General features: G+C 36.9%; 1 protein-coding gene across 10 annotated transcripts in view; it reads left to right on the forward strand.

Moving 5' to 3' along the window:
* LOC149958651 (uncharacterized) overlaps positions 1 to 23,803 on the forward strand; it is a 121,072-nt gene that overhangs the window by 94,508 nt on the left and 2,761 nt on the right. For 7 of the 10 annotated variants that reach the window (XM_090166002.1, XM_090166004.1, XM_090166006.1 and 4 more), the window contains 6 exons: positions 6,246 to 6,386; positions 9,726 to 9,857; positions 11,156 to 11,398; positions 15,859 to 15,984; positions 20,979 to 21,298; positions 22,888 to 23,064. In XM_090166002.1, the coding sequence (XP_090022128.1) occupies positions 6,246 to 6,386; positions 9,726 to 9,857; positions 11,156 to 11,398; positions 15,859 to 15,984; positions 20,979 to 21,298; positions 22,888 to 23,064 (1,139 nt within the window). Of the gene's footprint in view, positions 1 to 6,245; positions 6,387 to 9,725; positions 9,858 to 11,155; positions 11,399 to 15,858; positions 15,985 to 19,580; positions 19,621 to 20,978; positions 21,299 to 22,887; positions 23,065 to 23,803 lie in introns of those variants that run through there. The other 3 variants (XM_090166008.1, XM_090166011.1, XM_090166009.1) reach the window with 3 other exon arrangements.

Here is a 23,803-nt window from a genome sequence, read left to right on the forward strand (position 1 = left end):
CATAATTATTATAATACCGATAAGCAATCGAATAACCGATTAATTTGTCAACCCATAATTATTATAATACCGATAAGCAATCGAATAACCGATTAATTTGTCAACCCATAATTATTATAATACCGATAAGCAATCGAATAACCGATTAATTTGTCAACCCATAATTATTATAATACCGATAAGCAATCGAATAACCGATTAATTTGTCAACCCATAATTATTATAATACCGATAAGCAATCGAATAACCGATTAATTTGTCAACCCATAATTATTATAATACCGATAAGCAATCGAATAACCGATTAATTTGTCAACCCATAATTATTATAATACCGATAAGCAATCGAATAACCGATTAATTTGTCAACCCATAATTATTATAATACCGATAAGCAATCGAATAACCGATTAATTTGTCAACCCATAATTATTATAATACCGATAAGCAATCGAATAACCGATTAATTTGTCAACCCATAATTATTATAATACCGATAAGCAATCGAATAACCGATTAATTTGTCAACCCATAATTATTATAATACCGATAAGCAATCGAATAACCGATTAATTTGTCAACCCATAATTATTATAATACCGATAAGCAATCGAATAACCGATTAATTTGTCAACCCATAATTATTATAATACCGATAAGCAATCGAATAACCGATTAATTTGTCAACCCATAATTATTATAATACCGATAAGCAATCGAATAACCGATTAATTTGTCAACCCATAATTATTATAATACCGATAAGCAATCGAATAACCGATTAATTTGTCAACCCATAATTATTATAATACCGATAAGCAATCGAATAACCGATTAATTTGTCAACCCATAATTATTATAATACCGATAAGCAATCGAATAACCGATTAATTTGTCAACCCATAATTATTATAATACCGATAAGCAATCGAATAACCGATTAATTTGTCAACCCATAATTATTATAATACCGATAAGCAATCGAATAACCGATTAATTTGTCAACCCATAATTATTATAATACCGATAAGCAATCGAATAACCGATTAATTTGTCAACCCATAATTATTATAATACCGATAAGCAATCGAATAACCGATTAATTTGTCAACCCATAATTATTATAATACCGATAAGCAATCGAATAACCGATTAATTTGTCAACCCATAATTATTATAATACCGATAAGCAATCGAATAACCGATTAATTTGTCAACCCATAATTATTATAATACCGATAAGCAATCGAATAACCGATTAATTTGTCAACCCATAATTATTATAATACCGATAAGCAATCGAATAACCGATTAATTTGTCAACCCATAATTATTATAATACCGATAAGCAATCGAATAACCGATTAATTTGTCAACCCATAATTATTATAATACCGATAAGCAATCGAATAACCGATTAATTTGTCAACCCATAATTATTATAATACCGATAAGCAATCGAATAACCGATTAATTTGTCAACCCATAATTATTATAATACCGATAAGCAATCGAATAACCGATTAATTTGTCAACCCATAATTATTATAATACCGATAAGCAATCGAATAACCGATTAATTTGTCAACCCATAATTATTATAATACCGATAAGCAATCGAATAACCGATTAATTTGTCAACCCATAATTATTATAATACCGATAAGCAATCGAATAACCGATTAATTTGTCAACCCATAATTATTATAATACCGATAAGCAATCGAATAACCGATTAATTTGTCAACCCATAATTATTATAATACCGATAAGCAATCGAATAACCGATTAATTTGTCAACCCATAATTATTATAATACCGATAAGCAATCGAATAACCGATTAATTTGTCAACCCATAATTATTATAATACCGATAAGCAATCGAATAACCGATTAATTTGTCAACCCATAATTATTATAATACCGATAAGCAATCGAATAACCGATTAATTTGTCAACCCATAATTATTATAATACCGATAAGCAATCGAATAACCGATTAATTTGTCAACCCATAATTATTATAATACCGATAAGCAATCGAATAACCGATTAATTTGTCAACCCATAATTATTATAATACCGATAAGCAATCGAATAACCGATTAATTTGTCAACCCATAATTATTATAATACCGATAAGCAATCGAATAACCGATTAATTTGTCAACCCATAATTATTATAATACCGATAAGCAATCGAATAACCGATTAATTTGTCAACCCATAATTATTATAATACCGATAAGCAATCGAATAACCGATTAATTTGTCAACCCATAATTATTATAATACCGATAAGCAATCGAATAACCGATTAATTTGTCAACCCATAATTATTATAATACCGATAAGCAATCGAATAACCGATTAATTTGTCAACCCATAATTATTATAATACCGATAAGCAATCGAATAACCGATTAATTTGTCAACCCATAATTATTATAATACCGATAAGCAATCGAATAACCGATTAATTTGTCAACCCATAATTATTATAATACCGATAAGCAATCGAATAACCGATTAATTTGTCAACCCATAATTATTATAATACCGATAAGCAATCGAATAACCGATTAATTTGTCAACCCATAATTATTATAATACCGATAAGCAATCGAATAACCGATTAATTTGTCAACCCATAATTATTATAATACCGATAAGCAATCGAATAACCGATTAATTTGTCAACCCATAATTATTATAATACCGATAAGCAATCGAATAACCGATTAATTTGTCAACCCATAATTATTATAATACCGATAAGCAATCGAATAACCGATTAATTTGTCAACCCATAATTATTATAATACCGATAAGCAATCGAATAACCGATTAATTTGTCAACCCATAATTATTATAATACCGATAAGCAATCGAATAACCTATTAATTTGTCAACCCATAATTATTATAATACCGATAAGCAATCGAATAACCTATTAATTTGTCAACCCATAATTATTATAATACCGATAAGCAATCGAATAACCGATTAATTTGTCAACCCATAATTATTATAATACCGATAAGCAATCGAATAACCGATTAATTTGTCAACCCATAATTATTATAATACCGATAAGCAATCGAATAACCTATTTAAATCCGAATAATGGTGCGAGTTACGAATATTCACTTAATACCCAACTGAAAAGTAATAAAATAATAATACAAATTAACACCATTTTAATCGTATCCGAGGTTTAACCTTCATTAGCTTTCATTTTTCCACTAAATAACAGGATTTAATTTTAACTTAGTAAGGAGGAAATCGAACTGTATCAGCTCTTTGACTCGAATTATGCCCTTGATTTTCGCGCAATTCCTAGCCAAAGAGCGAAAATTATATTCTTAAACTTTAAACTGGAATATATTACAACGAGAAAAGGGTTTTTCGTTCAATGTAAATAAGCTTAGGAAATTCCGAGAAAGACGGATGCGAATAAGAGGAAGAAAGTACGTCTATGCCAATTTCCAAACCCGCTAATTTGTAACCGAAACTCGAGACACCGCAATTATTTTAGCCTTTGAATTTTAACCGATAAATCAAATCCGAGACTCGCGCGAGGTTAATCGTTATAAATAATATTCATTTTCCGAAAAAGGAATCTTTTCATTTCGCCGTGCTAGGAGAGGACTTGACATTTGTTTTTAGTCCGGCGCCGTCGTAGGTGCCGCCGGATCGATACTCTGAGAAAAATGACAAATTTAGTTTTAATTGACGGCGTTTCCAAAGCTAGAGCGGTCCTTGGATATGTACAAAATTGGCTCAGGGTATATAGTGAGAGTATTTAAAAGGCTACGTCGCTGTCTGTTCTAGGAATATATAGCCCTATATCTTGTCGGGCTGGAGGTTAAACTTAAAAACGTAATTTTTGAATTAAATTTATAATTGAAATTGATAATTCAATTATTAATTTATTGAAATTGGGAATTAAGTTATTAATTTATTGAAATTGGGAATTAAATTATTGATTTATTGAAATTGAGAATTATATTAATATTTAATTGAAATTGAGAATTATATTAATTGAAATTGAAATTGAGAATTATATTAATTGAAATTGAAATTGAGAATTATATTAATTGAAATTGAAATTGAGAATTAAATTAATAATTAATTGCACTTGAAAATTAAATTAATAATTAATGGAAATTGAGGATTAAATGATTAATTAATTGTAATTGAGGATTATATTAATAATTAATTGAAAATGAGAATTAAATTATTAATTAACTGTAATTGAGGATTAAATTATTAATTAATTGTAATTGAGGATTAAATTATTAATTAATTGTAATTGAGGATTAAATTATTAATTTATTGAAATTGAGGATTAAATTATTAATTTATTGAAATTGAGGATTAAATTATTAATTTATTGAAATTGAGGATTAAATTATTAATTAATTGAAATTGAGGATTAAATTATTAATTAATTGAAATTGAGGATTAAATTAATATTTAAATATGGCGACTTAAACGGCGCAGTATATTTTTCCCTTTTGGCAACTTGATTGTTTTTTGCATTTATATTTTGCCATTCGTTATCCTCGTAGACCTTTTAGTCTTTTTCGCTGAAACAAGTTTTTGGAAGTTTCCAACCTGATATTGCTGGCTTAAGTTTTGAATCTTTCTTAAGAGATTACGTCGAAAGTCTGGTTCGAATGAAAAATATTTTATTGGGTTTAATGCTATTTCGACGGTTATCGGTTATTTGGCTTTATTATCGGTTTTTCTTTCGCCTCGCTCGGGTGGTTTTATTATCGGCTATTGGGTTTTTGTTGAGAGGGAAATCTTCAACCAAATTGCCCATTTATTTCTATGCCCTAATTTCATATTTATTAATTACCTCATCCTGATTTACAATTAACCAAGCTCCATATCCTACTACTTGAAAGGATTCCTCTATTATTATCCTTCTATTCGATTAATTTCCCATTTATCAATTTACCCCTTTAATTTCCCATTAATTAATTTCCCCCTTTAATTTCTGTTTTACTAATTAATTTTCTGACCCTAATTTCCTATTAAATAATTCAGTACAATCAATTCCCTCATCTAGCATTTCATATTTCTAATATTTCATATTCAATCTTGATTATGGTAAACGAATTTTCATCTTGTATTCCAAAAATATTATTAGATAGTTTAATTTAATTTCGAATAAGTTATCAAAAATATAATATATCGTTAGTTTAAATGAATTACTATTGAATTTTTATTTAGTTATTTATTTAATTACCATCTAATTTAATTTCGATCTAATTATTTGATTAATTTCAGTCTAATTATTTAATTAATTTCCGTCTAATTGTTATTCAATTAATTTGTCTAATTGTTATTTGATTAATTTCCGCCTAATTGTTAATTAATTAATTTACGTCTAATTGTTAATTAATTAATTTCCATCTAATTGTTATTTAATTAATTTCCGTCTAATTGTTATTTAATTAATTTCCATTTAATATTTAATTGTTATTTAATTAAATACCATTTAAATATTTTACATTAAATACCATTTAACCATTTTACATTGAATACCATTTAACTATTTTACATTGAATACCATTTAACTATTTTACATTGAATACCATTTAACTATTTTACATTAAATACCATTTAACTATTTTACATTAAATACCATTTAACTATTTTACATTAAATACCATTTAACTATTTTACATTAAATACCGTTTAACTATTTTACATTAAATACCGTTTAACTATTTTACATTAAATACCGTTTAACTATTTTACATTAAATACCGTTTAACTATTTTACATTAAATACCGTTTAACTATTTTACATTAAATACCGTTTAACTATTTTACATTAAATACCGTTTAACTATTTTACATTAATTTCCGTTTAACTATTTTACATTAATTTCCATTTAACTATTTTACATTAATTTCCATTTAACTATTTTACATTAAATACCATTTAACTATTTTACATTAAATACCATTTAACTATTTTACATTAAATACCATTTAACTAATTTATATTAATAATTCTTATTTAATTTGAAAGCGGCCGCACTCATTAACCCGCGTTGAAAACAACGTCCTCAAAAAGTAACCTTCAACCGTTTTTGTCATTTTTATTATCGAGCGAAATATTCAAAATTGGTAATTACTCGATGCCTTCGAAAACGCATCTCCGGTTTCAGTTCCTTTCGGTGTATAATATGATCGTCATGGCAAAACGGATCTCTCGTTTCAGAGCAAATTCGGCACCCTTTCACTGGCTTTCAAGACTGACAAATTCACGCTCAGCAAACGGCTCGAGCTGCAGAAGAGACAGAGGGACATGGCTGAGGGAAACATTGACAAGGAGGTCGCCGCGATGAAGGAAGCCCTCAATGTGAGACACCCTTCTTCTTTTCATTCCTAAAGAAAGGGGCTCAGTAGCCCTCTGGTCAACGCGTACGTCTACTTCTAGTCTTAACTCAAACAGAGATAGTGACCCGAAGTATCCTTAAAAGGATGGTAAATTGAAAGAATCTTAAAGGGATTGTTAAAATGATTCTTAAAGGGAATATAACCCGCAAAGCAATCTCTATGGAAGACCCCTTCAATTTTTAAAATTTCCCTGTACAGTGGCGCCAAACATTTCTTAAGTCAAAGGCAAGAGCGGCCAGAGCTGCAAACTTTGGTGTTCCACACCAAATACCTGAGGTTATATTCCCTTTAAAGGGATTGTTAAAATGATTCTTAAAGGGATTGTTAAAATGATTCTTAAAGGGATTGTTTAAATGATTCTTAAGGGGATTGGTAATTGAAGACTATTAAGGGAATTGGTAATTGAAGACTATTAAGGGGATTGGTAATTGAAGACTATTAAGGGGATTGGTAATTGAAGACTATTAAGGGAATTGGTAATTGAAGACTATTAAGGGAATTGGTAATTGAAGACTATTAAGGGAATTGGTAATTGAAGACTATTAAGGGAATTGGTAATTGAAGACTATTAAGGGAATTGGTAATTGAAGACTATTAAGGGAATTGGTAATTGAAGACTATTAAGGGGATTGGTAATTGAAGACTATTAAGGGAATTGGTAATTGAAGACTATTAAGGGAATTGGTAATTGAAGACTATTAAGGGGATTGGTAATTGAAGACTATTAAGGGAATTGGTAATTGAAGACTATTAAGGGAATTGGTAATTGAAGACTATTAAGGGAATTGGTAATTGAAGACTATTAAGGGAATTGGTAATTGAAGACTATTAAGGGAATTGGTAATTGAAGACTATTAAGGGAATTGGTAATTGAAGACTATTAAGGGAATTGGTAATTGAAGACTATTAAGGGGATTGGTAATTGAAGACTATTAAGGGAATTGGTAATTGAAGACTATTAAGGGAATTGGTAATTGAAGACTATTAAGGGGATTGGTAATTGAAGACTATTAAGGGAATTGGTAATTGAAGACTATTAAGGGAATTGGTAATTGAAGACTATTAAGGGAATTGGTAATTGAAGACTATTAAGGGAATTGGTAATTGAAGACTATTAAGGGAATTGGTAATTAAAGATTATTAAGGGCATAGATCACTCAAAAACACTTAGGTAGTTTGTGAATTAGTTTAATAAGGGACTTGGAAGATTCTTGAAGGGAAAGTTAATTTGAAGACTATTAGATAATTCTGTCCCTGTTGGTTTCCTATTTTAAACAATTTGGGTCCTATTTTTTTGTGAAAATTCCTTTTTTCCCTTAATATTTTTCCAGATTTCGCTTGGAGCCATGTAAGGGTTTTCTACATAGACGTAGGCGTTTTTGAATGCATTCTGTACCCCTTTAATAATTTTCCCCTAATCCTTTTGGCGCGATTGAAAATGTACATATTTGGGTATGGCATTGTTAGGTAGGTCAGCCACCATTTTGGATCCGTTGGTTCTCAGCGCCGTGGTGGTCCTTACTTATGCTAATAGAAAATGTCTTTTTCGGCGTCGAAGGTTGACGCTACGCAGATGTTATCTTAGCTTACTCTTTGTCAAAATAAATTTGTTCGAAAGGCTTTAACGTAAACTGCAATATTTTTAAAAGCAGTCCTTACGGTACGGGTATCATTTTAAACTTGAAAGGGTTTTCAATCAATTTTTGTTGTTAAGTTGAGACCGGGTTTTGGAGCCAAAATCGCCCAAACGCTCATATATTATTTTGAAAACAGCTGCAACGTGTTAAAATTCCGTGTAAAAATTTCTGAAAATCTTAAAAACAGTTCTAAGAATAATAGTGGGGTGGCGGAGTGGTTAGCACTTTCGATTCCAGCTTGTGGCACTAGGTGAAAAATTAGAAACAACTCCTTCTGCGTTGAGTTTGCAAGTTCTCTCACCTCTGGTTAGGAGGGTTTGCCTCCGAGTCCTTCGATTTCTCCTTTCCGTAAAACCTTGTAGAGGTCAGGGCCGGCGTTAGGGGGGGGGATAAGCGGGGCAAAGGTACCCCGGGCCCGGGTGCCTAACTTAAATTTTCTGACTATTTCCAAAAAACCATATTTTGTAGTAAAAATACTTGGGGGGGGGGGGGGCGAAAATCCTAGCGCCGGCACTGGTAGAGGTTAACGGTAATAGTGAGTGTAGGAAGCTGTTGGTTCGTGTGGCATGTGGGCATTTTAACCCGGACACCTGAATTAAAGGCATTATAAGGTGCTAGATGACTTGGGCCTTAGGTGGTTCCTTGGGTATTAGTTTAGGTGATTGTTAACTACAACCAAATTTAAAAATCCATTATAATATCGTGAAAAATTAGTTCATATTTTGAAAAACATGAAATCCGATATCTAATTCGGTGATAAAAGTTTTACAAATCAGCACTTAAAACATAAAATTAATTTTTAGAATCAAAAAGCTACAACCGAATCAGTTTAAATTTAAAAATCTTGAAAAAAATCTATTCTTTAAACTTGAATCAATTTGAAAATCCGGAAATCCCATGCCAAGTTAGCCCAATAATTTCAAAATCAATCGAAAATTTACAATAAAATAAAATTAAATCTTGAAAATTCCGTCTTAAATTTTCAAACACTTGAATCTACTTGAAAATCTCTATAAATAAATGTTTACAAAAACCATTTTAAACACTGTGAATAGGGTTGCCACGCGTCAGGGAACTTAAAAATGGTCGTAAAAAGTCGGGGAATTCAATTTTATCTTGACACTTTTTTAAGGTTATTTTACTCTAGTTATCTGACAGATTCAATGATTATTATTACAGGGCTGCCACGGTATCTGGAAATCCTGGAAAAGTCAGGGAATTTAAATTCGGTGGCAAATAGGTCACTTTTATTAAATATTTGTTAAAAAATACCAAATCTTGACATAAGTCAGGGAAAATCTCCGGGTATGGTCAGGGAAAACCTGGAAAAGCCAGGGAATTTGATTGTGAAAAAACTGTGGCAACCATGTATTTACTTCCTTTAAAGTGTTGCTAATTTTTTTAACGTCGCAACAATACTTTTGTACTGAAATACTGGTTGATTTCAATTTATAAACTTCGGATAAAAGTAAAATTTAAAGTTATAATTTGTCTAATTTTGGCTTTAAAAAGTCGGGAAAATCTCTTAAAATGGTCAGGGACAACAGGGAATATTGTGGCAACCCTGTTAAAAATTTAGTTTGAAATTCAAGTTCCCGTACACAAAACGGTGGGGAGTATAGTTACCAGAAGTAAATGAAACCTTTCTGTTTTTTTGTTCGTAGGCTCTGAACCACATGTGCACGGACTCTCAAATGCGCGAGCTAATCGTCAAAGTGCAGCACCACATCGACATTGTCCACCAATCCACCTCTCGCATGTCCAGTCGCGCCGAGGTCTACGGGGCGGTGCAACAGGTAACCATTTCGTCGAGGACCAAAAATCCCGTGGTACAATCATTTGTTCGCGGAAAAGGTTTAGAGAACATATTTATTTACGACTACGTTGAGACGATAATCGTGGTCGAGTTTGCGACGCTCAAAAGCCTCTCAAAATAGTCATTCTCCCTACAGTAGTCATAAATGCATTCGGGGTAAGAGATATGTCGATTACCCTTGACCCCCTTCGTCGGTGAAATGGTAATTACGACGTAATGGACTGTTTATGCGCGTCTCAATGCTGGGCGTTTCGAAGAATTTCGAAACCTGAACGACAATTCTACGGTCGCTAACTTTACGATTTCCGCTCGTGGGATTTTATTAGCGAAAGCAACACCAATATTAGGAAGTCTTTATAATAGTCGGATATCGTAATGATAATTGCTCGAGTCACTGTCTGCCGTTTGAAAAGGGATACAATTTCATTAGAACCGCGTTTTTATAGATTTAGGAAATATTGCTTATAGTGTCGATATAAATAAGCTATCGTTATGGTCCAGTTAAACGTTTAGCTTAAAAAAGATAATTGAAATTATAAATTAACGCTATAGTCGAATACGTGTAAGCAGTAAAACAAAAGAGAGTAGATTAGAGGAATGGAATTTTTTTCTCCTGGAGTCCTGGTTAGGGTTACCCACTTCCGATAATGTTATGGCAAAAGCCTGGTCTATTACTTTAATCGGAGTAGTCCATTACGTTTTATAATTAGATTAATCGGAGTAGTCCATTACGTTTTATAATTACATTAATCGGAGTAGTCCATTAAGTTTTATAATTACATTAATCGGAGTAGTCCATTACGTTTTATAATTAGATTAATCGGAGTAGTCCATTACGTTTTATAATTAGATTAATCGGAGTAGTCCATTAAGTTTTATAATTACATTAATCGGAGTAGTCCATTAAGTTTTATAATTACATTAATCGGGGTAGTTCATTACGTTTTATAATTACATTAATCGGAGTAGTCCATTACGTTTTATATTTACACTAATCGGAATAATCATTTAAGTCTCAATTACTTAAATTATAATAGTCCATTATGTTACCATAAACTATCACAAATTATTTTAATTATAAAATATCATTACGTTTCACATAAACGGTATTACTTAATCGGAAGAGTCCATTCTAGTCGCGTGTCATCTTGTAATTACCCAATCATTATCATAAATGATCGTCAAGAATTAGTCGTGAAACGCATGCTCCCCGAGCTACACGGCCCCTTCGTTGCCCTTGGCTGACCTCTCCTGTCTCACACCGATGAAATCGCGTAGGAGGAGCGTATGAATCACGCCTACGAGATCATGGTGACGTACGTCGAGAACTTGAAGCGCCTGTACCAGCGAGAACACCACGAGCTGGAGGACACGCGCCGAGTTCTCATTGAGAATCGGCTGATGCCCGAGGCCAACGGGCCCGGAAGTGGCTCCGGGGGCCCCAGTGATCTCTTCGGGTCGCACTCGGACGACCCCAAAAGACCAACTAGGACGTCCATCGCTTCCGGCTCTTACAAACCCGTAAGTCTTGGCGACCTTTGACCCACACCCCTCCTGGCTTTTGGAACACTCCCTCTGTCGCGGTGGAGGGCGCACTAGACCTCGTTGTTATTCCATGTCGGATATTAGATGGCGCTGTTGAATCTTTAACGCTTTATTGGCGCGTAAGCGTGAGGGGTTTGACATTCGAACAAATTCCACCTCTAGAGAAAAACGATTTTAGAAATCTGAAATCAACACGAAAATCGTGGTCTGAAATCTCAAAACCAGTTTCTGATTTCTGAAAACATTTTGAGATTCAAAATTGGCCAATGTCGGACCCCTCGGTTAAGCCTAATACCCTGTCACCTAGGAGCAACAAACACAACACCCCACACAAGGAGAACGCAACCCGTCAAAAGTCGTGGATTTTCTTGTGTACGTTTTTCATTGGCTAAACGCTTTAGCGCCTGCTGCCGACGGAAGGGGAAAATTCGGAAATTGTCTTCCCCCCGCCCGTAAAACGTTCAGCGTAAAGGCTCGTGACGCTCGTCCAATGAAATTCGTACACAACCCTTCGTTAGCGTGTTTAAAGGCTAGCTGCGTTCTCCTTGTGTTTGTTGCTCCTAGCTGTCACTGATTGGAGGTATTGGCGGCGCATATATTGAAGCTTTTGCGAACCTTTCTCTTATAAGCGCTCTTAGCGAACATTTGAACCGAACTGTCTTCGCTCTCGGTTTCTGGTGTTGTTGCTTTATTAACGCTGTAGTCTTTAGACACTAACCACGTACAAGCTGTTAGTTACTTACAAAACTGTTTTTCGCTTATTCTTAAAAACCTCTTTCTTAAGTTATTTGGGCGGAAAATCTATGAGATTAAACATTGCTTTTTGTTCGAGTGGCAAAACTCTACTTAATTCTAACGTCGTTTTGCTTTTCGAAGACTTAACTAGTCGTAGCAACGGTTCCAAATTTCCATTGGTCCAAACTCATCTCGCTACCCAGTGTAACTTTTTCCAACTCAAGACAATAGTTACTATCATATTAACGTTATTTAACCTAAATTAACCAATAATGTGGAATACTAGGATCTAGGAATAGTATTTGTTTAGTAAATGTTATAGAAAATGAACCGATGACGTAATCCGCGACCAATGAAATTGAACTGTTTCTACGTTTAGTCGCTTACCTTTTGAAGATTCTGTTTATGTGGGAAAGCTATAGAGGTTTACAACGGCTGCTTAAGTTTTTGGCGGGAAAGCTACGTAGGATTTCAGTATCGTTTCGGGTTGGGGTGACGTAGGATCTCAGGTTAGGCTTGGGCGGGAAAGCTAAGGAGTATTTTAGTGTCAGGTCGGGAAAGCTATGTAGGATTTCAGCGTTGGTTATAGCAAAGCTACGCAGGATCTCAGGTTGGGTTTGGGCGGGAAAGCTAAGGAGTATTTCAGGGTCAGGTCGTTAGAGCTATGTAGGATTTCACGAAATTGAACTGTTTCTACGTTTAGTCGCTTACCTTTTGAAGATTCTGTTTATGTGGGAAAGCTATAGAGGTTTACAACGGCTGCTTAAGTTTTTGGCGGGAAAGCTACGTAGGATTTCAGTATCGTTTCGGGTTGGGGTGACGTAGGATCTCAGGTTAGGCTTGGGCGGGAAAGCTAAGGAGTATTTTAGTGTCAGGTCGGGAAAGCTATGTAGGATTTCAGCGTTGGTTATAGCAAAGCTACGCAGGATCTCAGGTTGGGTTTGGGCGGGAAAGCTAAGGAGTATTTCAGGGTCAGGTCGTTAGAGCTATGTAGGATTTCAGCGTTGGTTATAGCAAAGCTACGCAGGATCTCAGGTTAGGCTTGGGTGGGAAAGCTAAGGAGTATTTCAGGGTCAGGTCGTTAGAGCTATATAGGATTTCACGGTTGGTTATAGCAAAGCTACGCAGGATCTCAGGTTGGGTTTGGGTGGGAAAGCTAAGGAGTATTTCAGTGTCAGGTCGGGAAAGCTATGTAGGATTTCACGGTTGGTTTTGGCACGAAAGCTACGTAGGATCTCAGGTTAGGCTTGGGTGGGAAAGCTAAGGAGTATTTCAGGGTCAGGTCGTTAGAGCTATGTAGGATTTCACGGTTGGTTTTGGCACGAAAGCTACGTAGGATCTCAGGTTAGGCTTGGGCGGGAAAGCTAAGGAGTATTTCCGTGTCAGGATGGGAAAGCTATGTAGGATTTCAGCGTTGGTTTTGGCAAGAAAGCTACGTAGGATCTCAGGTTAGGCTTGGGCGGGAAAGCTAAGGAGTATTTCCGTGTCAGGTCGGGAAAGCTATTTAGGATTTTAGCGTTGGTTTTGGCACGAAAGCTACGTAGGATCTCAGGTTAGGCTTGGGCGGGAAAGCTAAGGAGTATTTCAGGGTCAGGTCGTTAGAGCTATGTAGGATTTCAGCGTTGGTTATAGCAAAGCTACGTAGGATCTCAGGTTGGGTTTGGGTGGGAAAGCTAAGGAGTATTTCAGTGTCAGGTCGGGAAAGCTATGTAGGATTTCACGGTTGGTTTTGGCACGAAAGCTACGTAGGATCTCAGGTTAGGCTTGGGTGGGAAAGCTAAGGAGTATTTCAGGGTCAGGTCGTTAGAGCTATGTAGGATTTCACGGTTGGTTTTGGCACGAAAGCTACGTAGGATCTCAGGTTAGGCTTGGGCGGGAAAGCTAAGGAGTATTTCCGTGTCAGGTTGGGAAAGCTATGTAGGATTTCAGCGTTGGTTTTGGCAAGAAAGCTACGTAGGATCTCAGGTTAGGCTTGGGCGGGAAAGCTAAGGAGTATTTCCGTGTCAGGTCGGGAAAGCTATGTAGAATTTTAGCGTTGGTTTTGGCACGAAAGCTACGTAGGATCTCAGGTTAGGCTTGGGCGGGAAAGCTAAGGAGTATTTCCGTGTCAGGTCGGGAAAGCTTTGTAGGATTTCAGCGTTGGTTTTGGCAAGAAAGCTACGTAGGATCTCAGGTTAGGCTTGGGCGGGAAAGCTAAGGAGTATTTCCGTGTCAGGTCGGGAAAGCTATGTAGAATTTTAGCGTTGGTTTTGGCACGAAAGCTACGTAGGATCTCAGGTTAGGCTTGGGCGGGAAAGCTAAGGAGTATTTCCGTGTCAGGTCGGGAAAGCTTTGTAGGATTTCAGCGTTGGTTTTGGCAAGAAAGCTACGTAGGATCTCAGGTTAGGCTTGGGCGGGAAAGCTAAGGAGTATTTCCGTGTCAGGTCGGGAAAGCTATGTAGAATTTTAGCGTTGGTTTTGGCACGAAAGCTACGTAGGATCTCAGGTTAGGCTTGGGCGGGAAAGCTAAGGAGTATTTCCGTGTCAGGTTGGGAAAGCTATGTAGGATTTCAGCGTTGGTTTTGGCAAGAAAGCTACGTAGGATCTCAGGTTAGGCTTGGGCGGGAAAGCTAAGGAGTATTTCCGTGTCAGGTCGGGAAAGCTATGTAGAATTTTAGCGTTGGTTTTAGCACGAAAGCTACGTAGGATCTCAGGTTAGGCTTGGGCGGGAAAGCTAAGGAGTATTTCCGTGTCAGGTCGGGAAAGCTATGTAGAATTTTAGCGTTGGTTTTGGCAAGAAAGCTACGTAGGATCTCAGGTTAGGCTTGGGCGGGAAAGCTAAGGAGTATTTCCGTGTCAGGTCGGGAAAGCTATGTAGAATTTTAGCGTTGGTTTTGGCACGAAAGCTACGTAGGATCTCAGGTTAGGCTTCGGCGGGAAAGCTAAGGAGTATTTCCGTGTCAGGTTGGGAAAGCTATGTAGGATTTCAGCGTTGGTTTTGGCAAGAAAGCTACGTAGGATCTCAGGTTAGGCTTGGGCGGGAAAGCTAAGGAGTATTTCCGTGTCAGGTCGGGAAAGCTATGTAGAATTTTAGCGTTGGTTTTGGCACGAAAGCTACGTAGGATCTCAGGTTAGGCTTGGGCGGGAAAGCTAAGGAGTATTTCCGTGTCAGGTCGGGAAAGCTATGTAGAATTTTAGCGTTGGTTTTGGCAAGAAAGCTACGTAGGATCTCAGGTTAGGCTTCGGCGGGAAAGCTAAGGAGTATTTCCGTGTCAGGTCGGGAAAGCTATGTAGGATTTCAGCGTTGGTTTTGGCAAGAAAGCTACGTAGGATCTCAGGTTGGGCTGGGGCAGGAAAGTATTTCAGTGTGTTGGCTTTGACGAGAATACTGTTTAGGATGTAAGCAATCGGTTTGGTTTTGATCCTAAAAGGATTTAAGATCCACTTCGGGGTTTGGGTGGAAAATTCAGTAGGATTTAATCTAAAGTAGATTTAGACGGGAAAAAACTCAAATACAATTTAAGGTTCGCGTTTGGCCAGGTAAAACTACTTCCGCTGGCTTCCGGTAGTTGGTTTCGAGCTAAGATCTTCCTTGGCTCATAAACGCCGTCACAGTAGACGCTTCTGCGCTTGTAGAAACTAACAGGCACTTACTCTAAACCCGACGAAACCGCGTACGGCATAATAAGTACTTAAAACGTTTGGTTGCACCCGAATTAAAGCAACAACAGCAGCAACAGAGTACCAGACGTCGGGCCAGTGTCGCTGTGTTCCACCGACCCATCCTCGAAGCCGCCAAATCCTGCATCGGGACACTCAGCAACTTCGGCGCTTCCGCATCGAACGGGGTAAGCACACGCTCATTTTCATTCAACGCCGCGCTCGATCGACAACCATATTATGTCGTTTAAAATTTAGATTAATCCTGTAATCCTTTAATTGCATTTAATTACTACTTTTAATTTTGTTTACTCGGTATTGGCATGGTTACTTAAATATTATAGTATTAATTCAATATTTTTTTTAATTACCTATTAGAAACGCAATTTTAAAGGAGAACTGTCACCACCCTAAAATTGGTTAAAAAAAACCATTTAAATGGATAGAGGCCGTCCGAAAATGGTTATACAAAAAATTTCATGTTAATATTTCCAGTATTTGATTTATTATAAGCAACCAAATTTCGTGTTTTATCCCCCCGACTCGAGAATCTCAGAACCGCTTGGTTGAACCTACCTGCAGCGCCATCTCGTGAACGAAATATTATTTTCCCCGGTTTTATCGTTTTTCGGCCGGAACTGTCGTCTGCTACGACATTATCCTTGGCTTTTTAAACTAGTTATATTGGTGGATTGTAGTTAATCGTGTTTTTAATATTCCTTTCACGCCACCCTTTCTCAAATTTTTGCCGCTTCATTCTTTTGGCGCTGCACGTAGGTTCAACCGCGATTTCTAAATATTTGGGAGCCGTTTGATGTAAGATGCGGAAAAAGTAGCGTAACTTTTCAAATACTTTTCCAATAACTATAAAATTTCAGGGACATAATTATTAATATATTTTCTATCTTTCTGTAAAACAACCTCGTAAATTTTGGTTTTGGTGACAGTTCTCATTTAATCTGATTAAAAAAATTATATTCAAATCAGTGATTTTAAAAAATATATTCAAATCAGTGATTTTAAAAAATATATTCAAATCAGTGATTTTAAAAAATATATTCAAATCATTAAAAAATATATTAAAATTAGTTATTTTAAAAATATATTAAAATTAGTTATTTTAAAAACTTATTAAAATTAGTAATTTTAAAAATTATTCAAATTAGTAATTTTTAAAAAAACTATTCAAATCGGTAATTTTGAAAAATCTATTCAAATCGGTAATTTTGAAAAATCTATTCAAATCGGTAATTTAAACAACTTTTAATCAATAAAATCCAAAAGAATAAACCACATTTACGACCAAAATTGAAGTTCAAACTATTTCCAGCCATATTAGAAATCCTCGCCAATTATTAAACCAAATAGGCGCTTAAATAAAACATCTTCCCAGAAATTGCCAAGAAGTAATATTTCCGACAGCCAAGACTCATAAGTTACTATTTATATAGTGCTTGTTGAAATATTAGAAAGTTGGAAACTTTTCTCGAACATTACATCGGTTTTTTGCTAAGCCTTAACATTCCAAAAGAAGGTTACCTTGATAAAACTAAAAGGAAACACTTGTTGCAAAAGTAATACGTTTAGTTCTAAAGGAATTCGTTTTGATCTTTTTCCGAAAGATAATTTTATACGAAATGAATTAACTCTGCCTCCACGAGAAGCACGAGAAGCCTTAAAATTGCCTGGTAATATAAAAATATTCCGTATAATTTTAATTATTTATACCATAAGATGATGATAATAATAATATCTTCTTATACTTAGTTTTAGTAACAATATATATTTTACCTTAAAATATATGATCGAAAATTAACATTAGTATGTTCCTTATAGGCCTACACGTGAGCCGACGCGTTTCTTATCTGACGCAAAATTCTCATGACGGCAAAAACGCGTCTCAACTGGCTTAAATATGACTTTTTGGCTAGCCATTCTAACCGTTTAACCGACCGACCGGAAATAGTTCCTTCCCAGATGAATTTGGAGAGGGGAGTAAAAACCGAGTGTCTTTTATTGAAGCGTCCATTCCCTTTAGAAACCTCGTGGTTTTCTGTAATTTTAACATTAAACCTCAATTTAGTTTCCCAAAATACCTCCTATAAATCTATTAGAAATGTCCTATGGAATTTGTAGGGCTTTCCCGAGGTCAGCGCGCTTCCAAATAGACCAGTAAAATTATATAATTTCGAAGGTAAACCGTTCTCCGTAACAAATTGATATCGTTACAAATAGTGGCAACCTATTAGGGACACCCTCCGATAATTTGGCCCAGACAAAGTTCCACGGCGTACGTCGCGCCGTCCTAACGTATCAATAATGTCCTTCCCTAGTCATTACCGGCTCGTTGAAACAAAGACTTAACCTTGGCGTTAGACGGCCGCAACGTCCTCTCAGACCCGGTTTGATTTACCGCCTTAAGTAGCGACTCTGGTAGGCAACTCCATTAGGAGCTTCTGTTGACGGCAAAGTCCGTATAATGAGGCTTTATGTCCCAACTTGCTTCTTAATCAATTTATCTCGTAGAGTATCGATTAAGTTTTGTTCCGTTACCGGCCCATTTCACCCCTATCCATTTTAGGCCGTTACGGAAGCTACCATCGCCGTTACGACGCTGCCAAAGCTACGGGTCTGCCGATGGCGCTGACCTCGGTAGTTTCCCAGTGAAATAGGTCGGTTTTCGTAGGAAACGAAATTTTGGGGGTTCTTTTTCGGCGATTTCGGCTAAATTGCAAAACGCGAAGCTTGCCAGAAATAACAGGGGAAAAACAGGCTGACGTAATGGATTTGAAACAAAAGTCATTGTCTGCCAGCGTCGAAAATCGATGTTTGTGAAAGGGGTTTATTCCCTTCCCGTTTTCAGGCCACCTGGCGACTGATACTCGAACCAACTCGGGTTTGCGAAGAGCAGATTAATTACTCCGGATTTTTAAGAGTAGAAAAGTCGATACGCCGAATTTCGGCTCCGAAAATTTGTACTCAAATTATTCGCACTTAAAAACCTAAGTAGGCTAAATTACACCTGCAGAATTAACAAAACTTAAATAACTAAAATTTTAAATCTTTAATTATTGTTAATTTTGAAAAATAAAATAGTAGAATTTCTAAACGGTAAATGAAACGAATTTGAAGCCTGTAATACTAGAGTTTCAAGTTCTTAAATCAAATTCAATTTCAAAGCCCAAAATAGTCGAATTTCAAAGCTGTTGGCTCGCGTGGCATGAAAGGCTTGCCACCACCCTCCCACGCATTGTAACCCGACCTCTTGAATTAATGGCATTAAAAGTAGCTAGCGGACTTGGGCCTACGGTGGTGCCTTGGGTAGTAGCCTAACTGATGATAATAATTATTATTATTAGCCCAAAATACTCGAGCTTCAAAAGTGCGAATCAAATATACCTTCAAACCGCAAAAAACTATAAATAAATTATTTTAATTTAATAGCTCCAAAATACTCGAGTGTCAAACCTACTAATCAAATCTAACTTGAAACCGCAAAAATCATCTAACAAAAATTAATTACTGTTAACTTCAAAACGACAAAATACTCGAGTTTCGAAAGTGTTAAGTAATCGAATTTGAAATCCCAAGTTACAGATCCGAAATTATGCTTTTTGCAAGCAACCTTTTGAGTGGTTTGTCTAGGAAAGTGTACTTCGCAAAAGCTTCGAATCAATGAAATATCATTTGAACATTTCCCTACATTGTAATTGCTCCGGAGGGGTGGTTAAATTTGGCGCTATGTAACTGGTTATTTTCCTTTCACGCTGTCATTTACGTACAGTCAAACTGGAATCCGCTATCAGCAAAGTTCTGATAGTTAGGTAAGAATACATACTGTTGTTTTCACGCTCATTTCGAAATCCCTGCACGGTTTGAACACACTTTTTTGAGTTTCCCCCCATCACTTTATCGTGTTTTTTCGCATAGCATTCACTTGTTTTCGTTTGTAGTAGTATTTAGCACGTTAGGTGGTTATGTAGATACCACTTTTCATCGAAATTGAACCATGGAGAAAATGTAAGGAGTCACGCTGTGAAACAATTCTAAAGCGTTACTAAGAAAATAACGTAAGAAGGAGGGTTGACACGTGGTCCTGCTGGCCCTCTCACCTTCTCCTGTTGGTATCTTAAGGTCGTAGTTTCGCCCCCTTTTCTGTCAGCCCCCATTCTCCTGCCAGTATAGTAGTGACGTGTTACCACCCCCTTTATTTGCAGCCCCCATTCTCCTTCCAGTATCGTAGTGACGCGGTACCACCCTCTTTATTGTCAGCCCCCCTTCTCCTGCCAGAATAGTAGTGACGCAGTACCACCCTCTTTATTGTCAGCCCCCCTTCTCCTTTAAGTATCGTAGTGACGCAGTACCACCCTCTTTATTGTCAGCCCCCCTTCTCCTGCCAGTATAGTAGTGACGCGGTACCACCCTCTTTATTGTCAGCCCCCCTTCTCCTGCCAGTATCGTAGTGAAGCGGTACCACCCTCTTTATTATCAGCCCCCCTTCTCCTTCCAGTATCGTAGTGACGCAGTACCACCCTCTTTATTGTCAGCCCCCCTTTCCTTCCAGTATCGTAGTGACGCGGTACCATCCTCTTTATTATCAGCCCCCCTTCTCCTTCCAGTATCGTAGTGACGCGGTACCACCCTCTTTATTATCAGCCCCCCTTCTCCTTCCAGTATCGTAGTGACGCGGTACCACCCTCTTTATTGTCAGCCCCCCTCTCCTTCCAGTATCGTAGTGACGCGGTACCACCCTCCCTTCTCCTTCCAGTATCGTAGTGACGCAGTACCACCCTCTTTATTATCAGCCCCCCTTCTCCTTCCAGTATCGTAGTGAAGCGGTACCACCCTCTTTATTATCAGCCCCCCTTCTCCTTCCAGTATCGTAGTGACGCAGTACCACCCTCTTTATTGTCAGCCCCCCTTTCCTTCCAGTATCGTAGTGACGCGGTACCATCCTCTTTATTATCAGCCCCCCTTCTCCTTCCAGTATCGTAGTGACGCGGTACCACCCTCTTTATTATCAGCCCCCCTTCTCCTTCCAGTATCGTAGTGACGCGGTACCACCCTCTTTATTGTCAGCCCCCCTCTCCTTCCTTAAAATTTGATAACAAACCGACTCCTAACAGTTTCTCCACGTCTAAAACTGAAACACCGGATTAAAAATGGCGGGGATTCTTCGCAGGAATTCCGTGCCAGATTGTACAGCGCCGTGACGCCCTTGTCTTCGAGCCTCAGCCCAGCAAAATTGGAGAAACTCAACGCGGTGTCCGTGGCCTCGTCGACCAGTTCCCCGCCGGCCGTCGCGCCTGCGCAACTTAGTCTGACCAACAATCAAAGGTTCCCCTTCCCTTCTCCGTCGTCCTCCCCGGGACCTGGTCAAGGCGGCCCTCTGAGGAAGCTGACCATCGGAAGCACCGCCACTGGACCCCTGAACTCGCTGACGGGCAACGAAGAGCTTTTGGCGGCCCTGGAAAGAGTGGAAAGCAACAGCGAAGACAAAACGTAAATTGACTTTCTTTTATTCTCATCAGGGTTAGTTGGTCTTAGAAAGGTAGAAAATATCTCTAACTGAAGTGGTACATGTTGAGGTATCTCTAGCCCGATTCAGGAATCCATACCTCTACTTGGAATGCTTATCGCGGCAGATTTTAGTCTCGATGTGGCTGACGGATTTTTGGTATGGATTCCTGCCGGATTTAAATTGTAAATTCATTCATACTATAAAGAGGCAGTTTGGTGGGATTCGTACTATAATGGTAAAGTTTATGGTGGGATTCCTACTGTAAAGGGACAGTTTTGTGGAATGCCTATTGTAGCGGAAAGATTTATGGTGGGATTCCTACTGTAAAGGGACAGTTTGTGGGGTGGCGGAGTGGTTAGCACTCTCGCCTCGCAGCAAGAGGAGCCAGGTTCGATCCCAGCTTGTGGCACTGGATGAAAATTTGGAACAACTCCTGCGATGAGTTTGCAAGTTTTATCCCCACTGGTTTAAGGGGTTTTCAGCAAAGGCACAGCTTAGTTGTATTCGTTCTGCAAAGGGACAATTTCAGGGTGACCACAGTTCCTATATTTCCTATAATTTAACGTCCTTCCTTTTTTCTCCTATAATTTCCTTAAATTTCCTATACTACCCTATATTTGAACTCAAACGTCTGAAGAAATTAAAATAGTTGATATTTTACCCTTAGAAGTCTTCATATTGTCCTAGTTTTTAAAGATGCTTATTTCCAACACTGTTCCACGATAGTTTTCGACTATTGCTATCGGTTATCAACTTTATTTTGTATGTTATGCCCCCTTTAAATAATATTGACAACCGTTTTCTCTCTTTGTATAATTAATTTTCTCCTATTTCTTCCTTTTTTAGTTTTACACGAGCCTAGTATAGGCTAGAGTAAAACTCCCGTAGCCGCTACAGTCCCCGCCGCCGCCGCCGCCGTTGGCAAACACGCCGGTTTCTAACGCCACGGTAGAATCCTCCTGCGCTCGCGTTTTAAATCAGAGAGGGAAAGGCTGTAGAAAGCTAGCCATATTCTCATATAGTTATACCAGATTTTCGTCCCTAAAAGGGTTAAGGAGGATTATGCCTACGAGGGACACCTCCTTCGCTAAAAAAGGACCTAGATTCCTACCTCACGGAGGTGGTGTGGAAACGGAATTATCCTACGTACTTTAATCAGTTTATACTACTATTCGTTGTGTTCGTAAAGCTTGGCTCGTGTGAAACTATTATTTGGGACTGCCGGGCCCACTTATTTCCCCAATTTTCTTCGTATATTTTCCTTTTTCCCCTCAATTTTCTTCCTATATATTTTCCTATATGTCACTGATAAATTTCCTATAATTCCTTTAAATGAATTAAAAATATTCTGTGGTCACCCTGCAATTTGGTCCCGGTGCATTTGATTGACTCTTAAGGGGAGGCGCATACTGTTAGAGCGTGAGGTAGATGGTGAGAAAAGCTAGAAATCGTTTCGACGTAGTCATTCCCTGCTATCGGTTTTCGAAAACCTACTTAATAAATACAGAAGTGTAAATGAGCAATTTGGTGTCGGGATCCGCAACAAATGTTTTATGTCCGTTCTTCTCAGTGCATCTGAAACGGAAGTAGCCGTATCGAGCCCAGAAAGCAATAACAACGAACTCCGGAACGAAGTCGACCCGAAGGACGAATCCAACTGCAGCACCCTCACCAACTACAGCCAGACCGATTCCCCGAAACCAATCACTCACAGAAGCGTCATCAGAGACGATAGGAGGAACACGCCGTAAGAAAAAACACTTTTCCCTACCAAATTTTAGCCCGGCGCCATCGTAGGTTACCTCCAGAATTATACCGCGATTAAAGGGACTATTCTAGTAAATTTCGTTTTGGTTGACGCCACTGACAATGGTCCTTTGATTTCTTCTAATTAGAGGGCTTCGTGGTTGTCTCTTCTAAGAATTTTGAACCCTCTTGAACATAAGAGCTTGATTTTATTGTTTAATTTGAAATGAAGAATTAAATGAATGTTAAATTTAAATTAAGAATTCAATTTATGAAATTTAAATTAAGAATTCAATATATTTATAAATTAAAATTGAGAACTCAGTGAATATTAAATTAAAATTGAGAACTCGGTGAATATTAAATTAAAATTGAGAACTCGGTGAATATTAAATTAAAATTTAGATCGAATATTACATTAAAATTGATCGATTATTACATTAAAATTTAGATCGATTATTACATTAAAATTGATCGATTATTACATTAAAATTGATCGATTATTACATTAATAAAATTAGGTTATTATTACATTAATAAAATTAGGTTATTATTACATTAATAAATGAGGTTAATATTTAATTAATAAATTTAGGTTAATATTGAATAAAATTCGGTTAATATTTAATAAATAAAATTAGGTTAACATAAAAATATTATTTTATCTCGCCCATGTTCGGTTGAACGAATATAGACTTAAGCGCCGAACTATATTACCACCTTTTAGGCAACTTGTTCCC

The sequence above is a fragment of the Leiobunum rupestre genome, chromosome 2 (genome assembly GCF_980474605.1).
Source record: "Leiobunum rupestre chromosome 2, qqLeiRupe1.1.hap1, whole genome shotgun sequence".
NCBI lineage: Eukaryota > Metazoa > Arthropoda > Arachnida > Opiliones > Sclerosomatidae > Leiobunum > Leiobunum rupestre.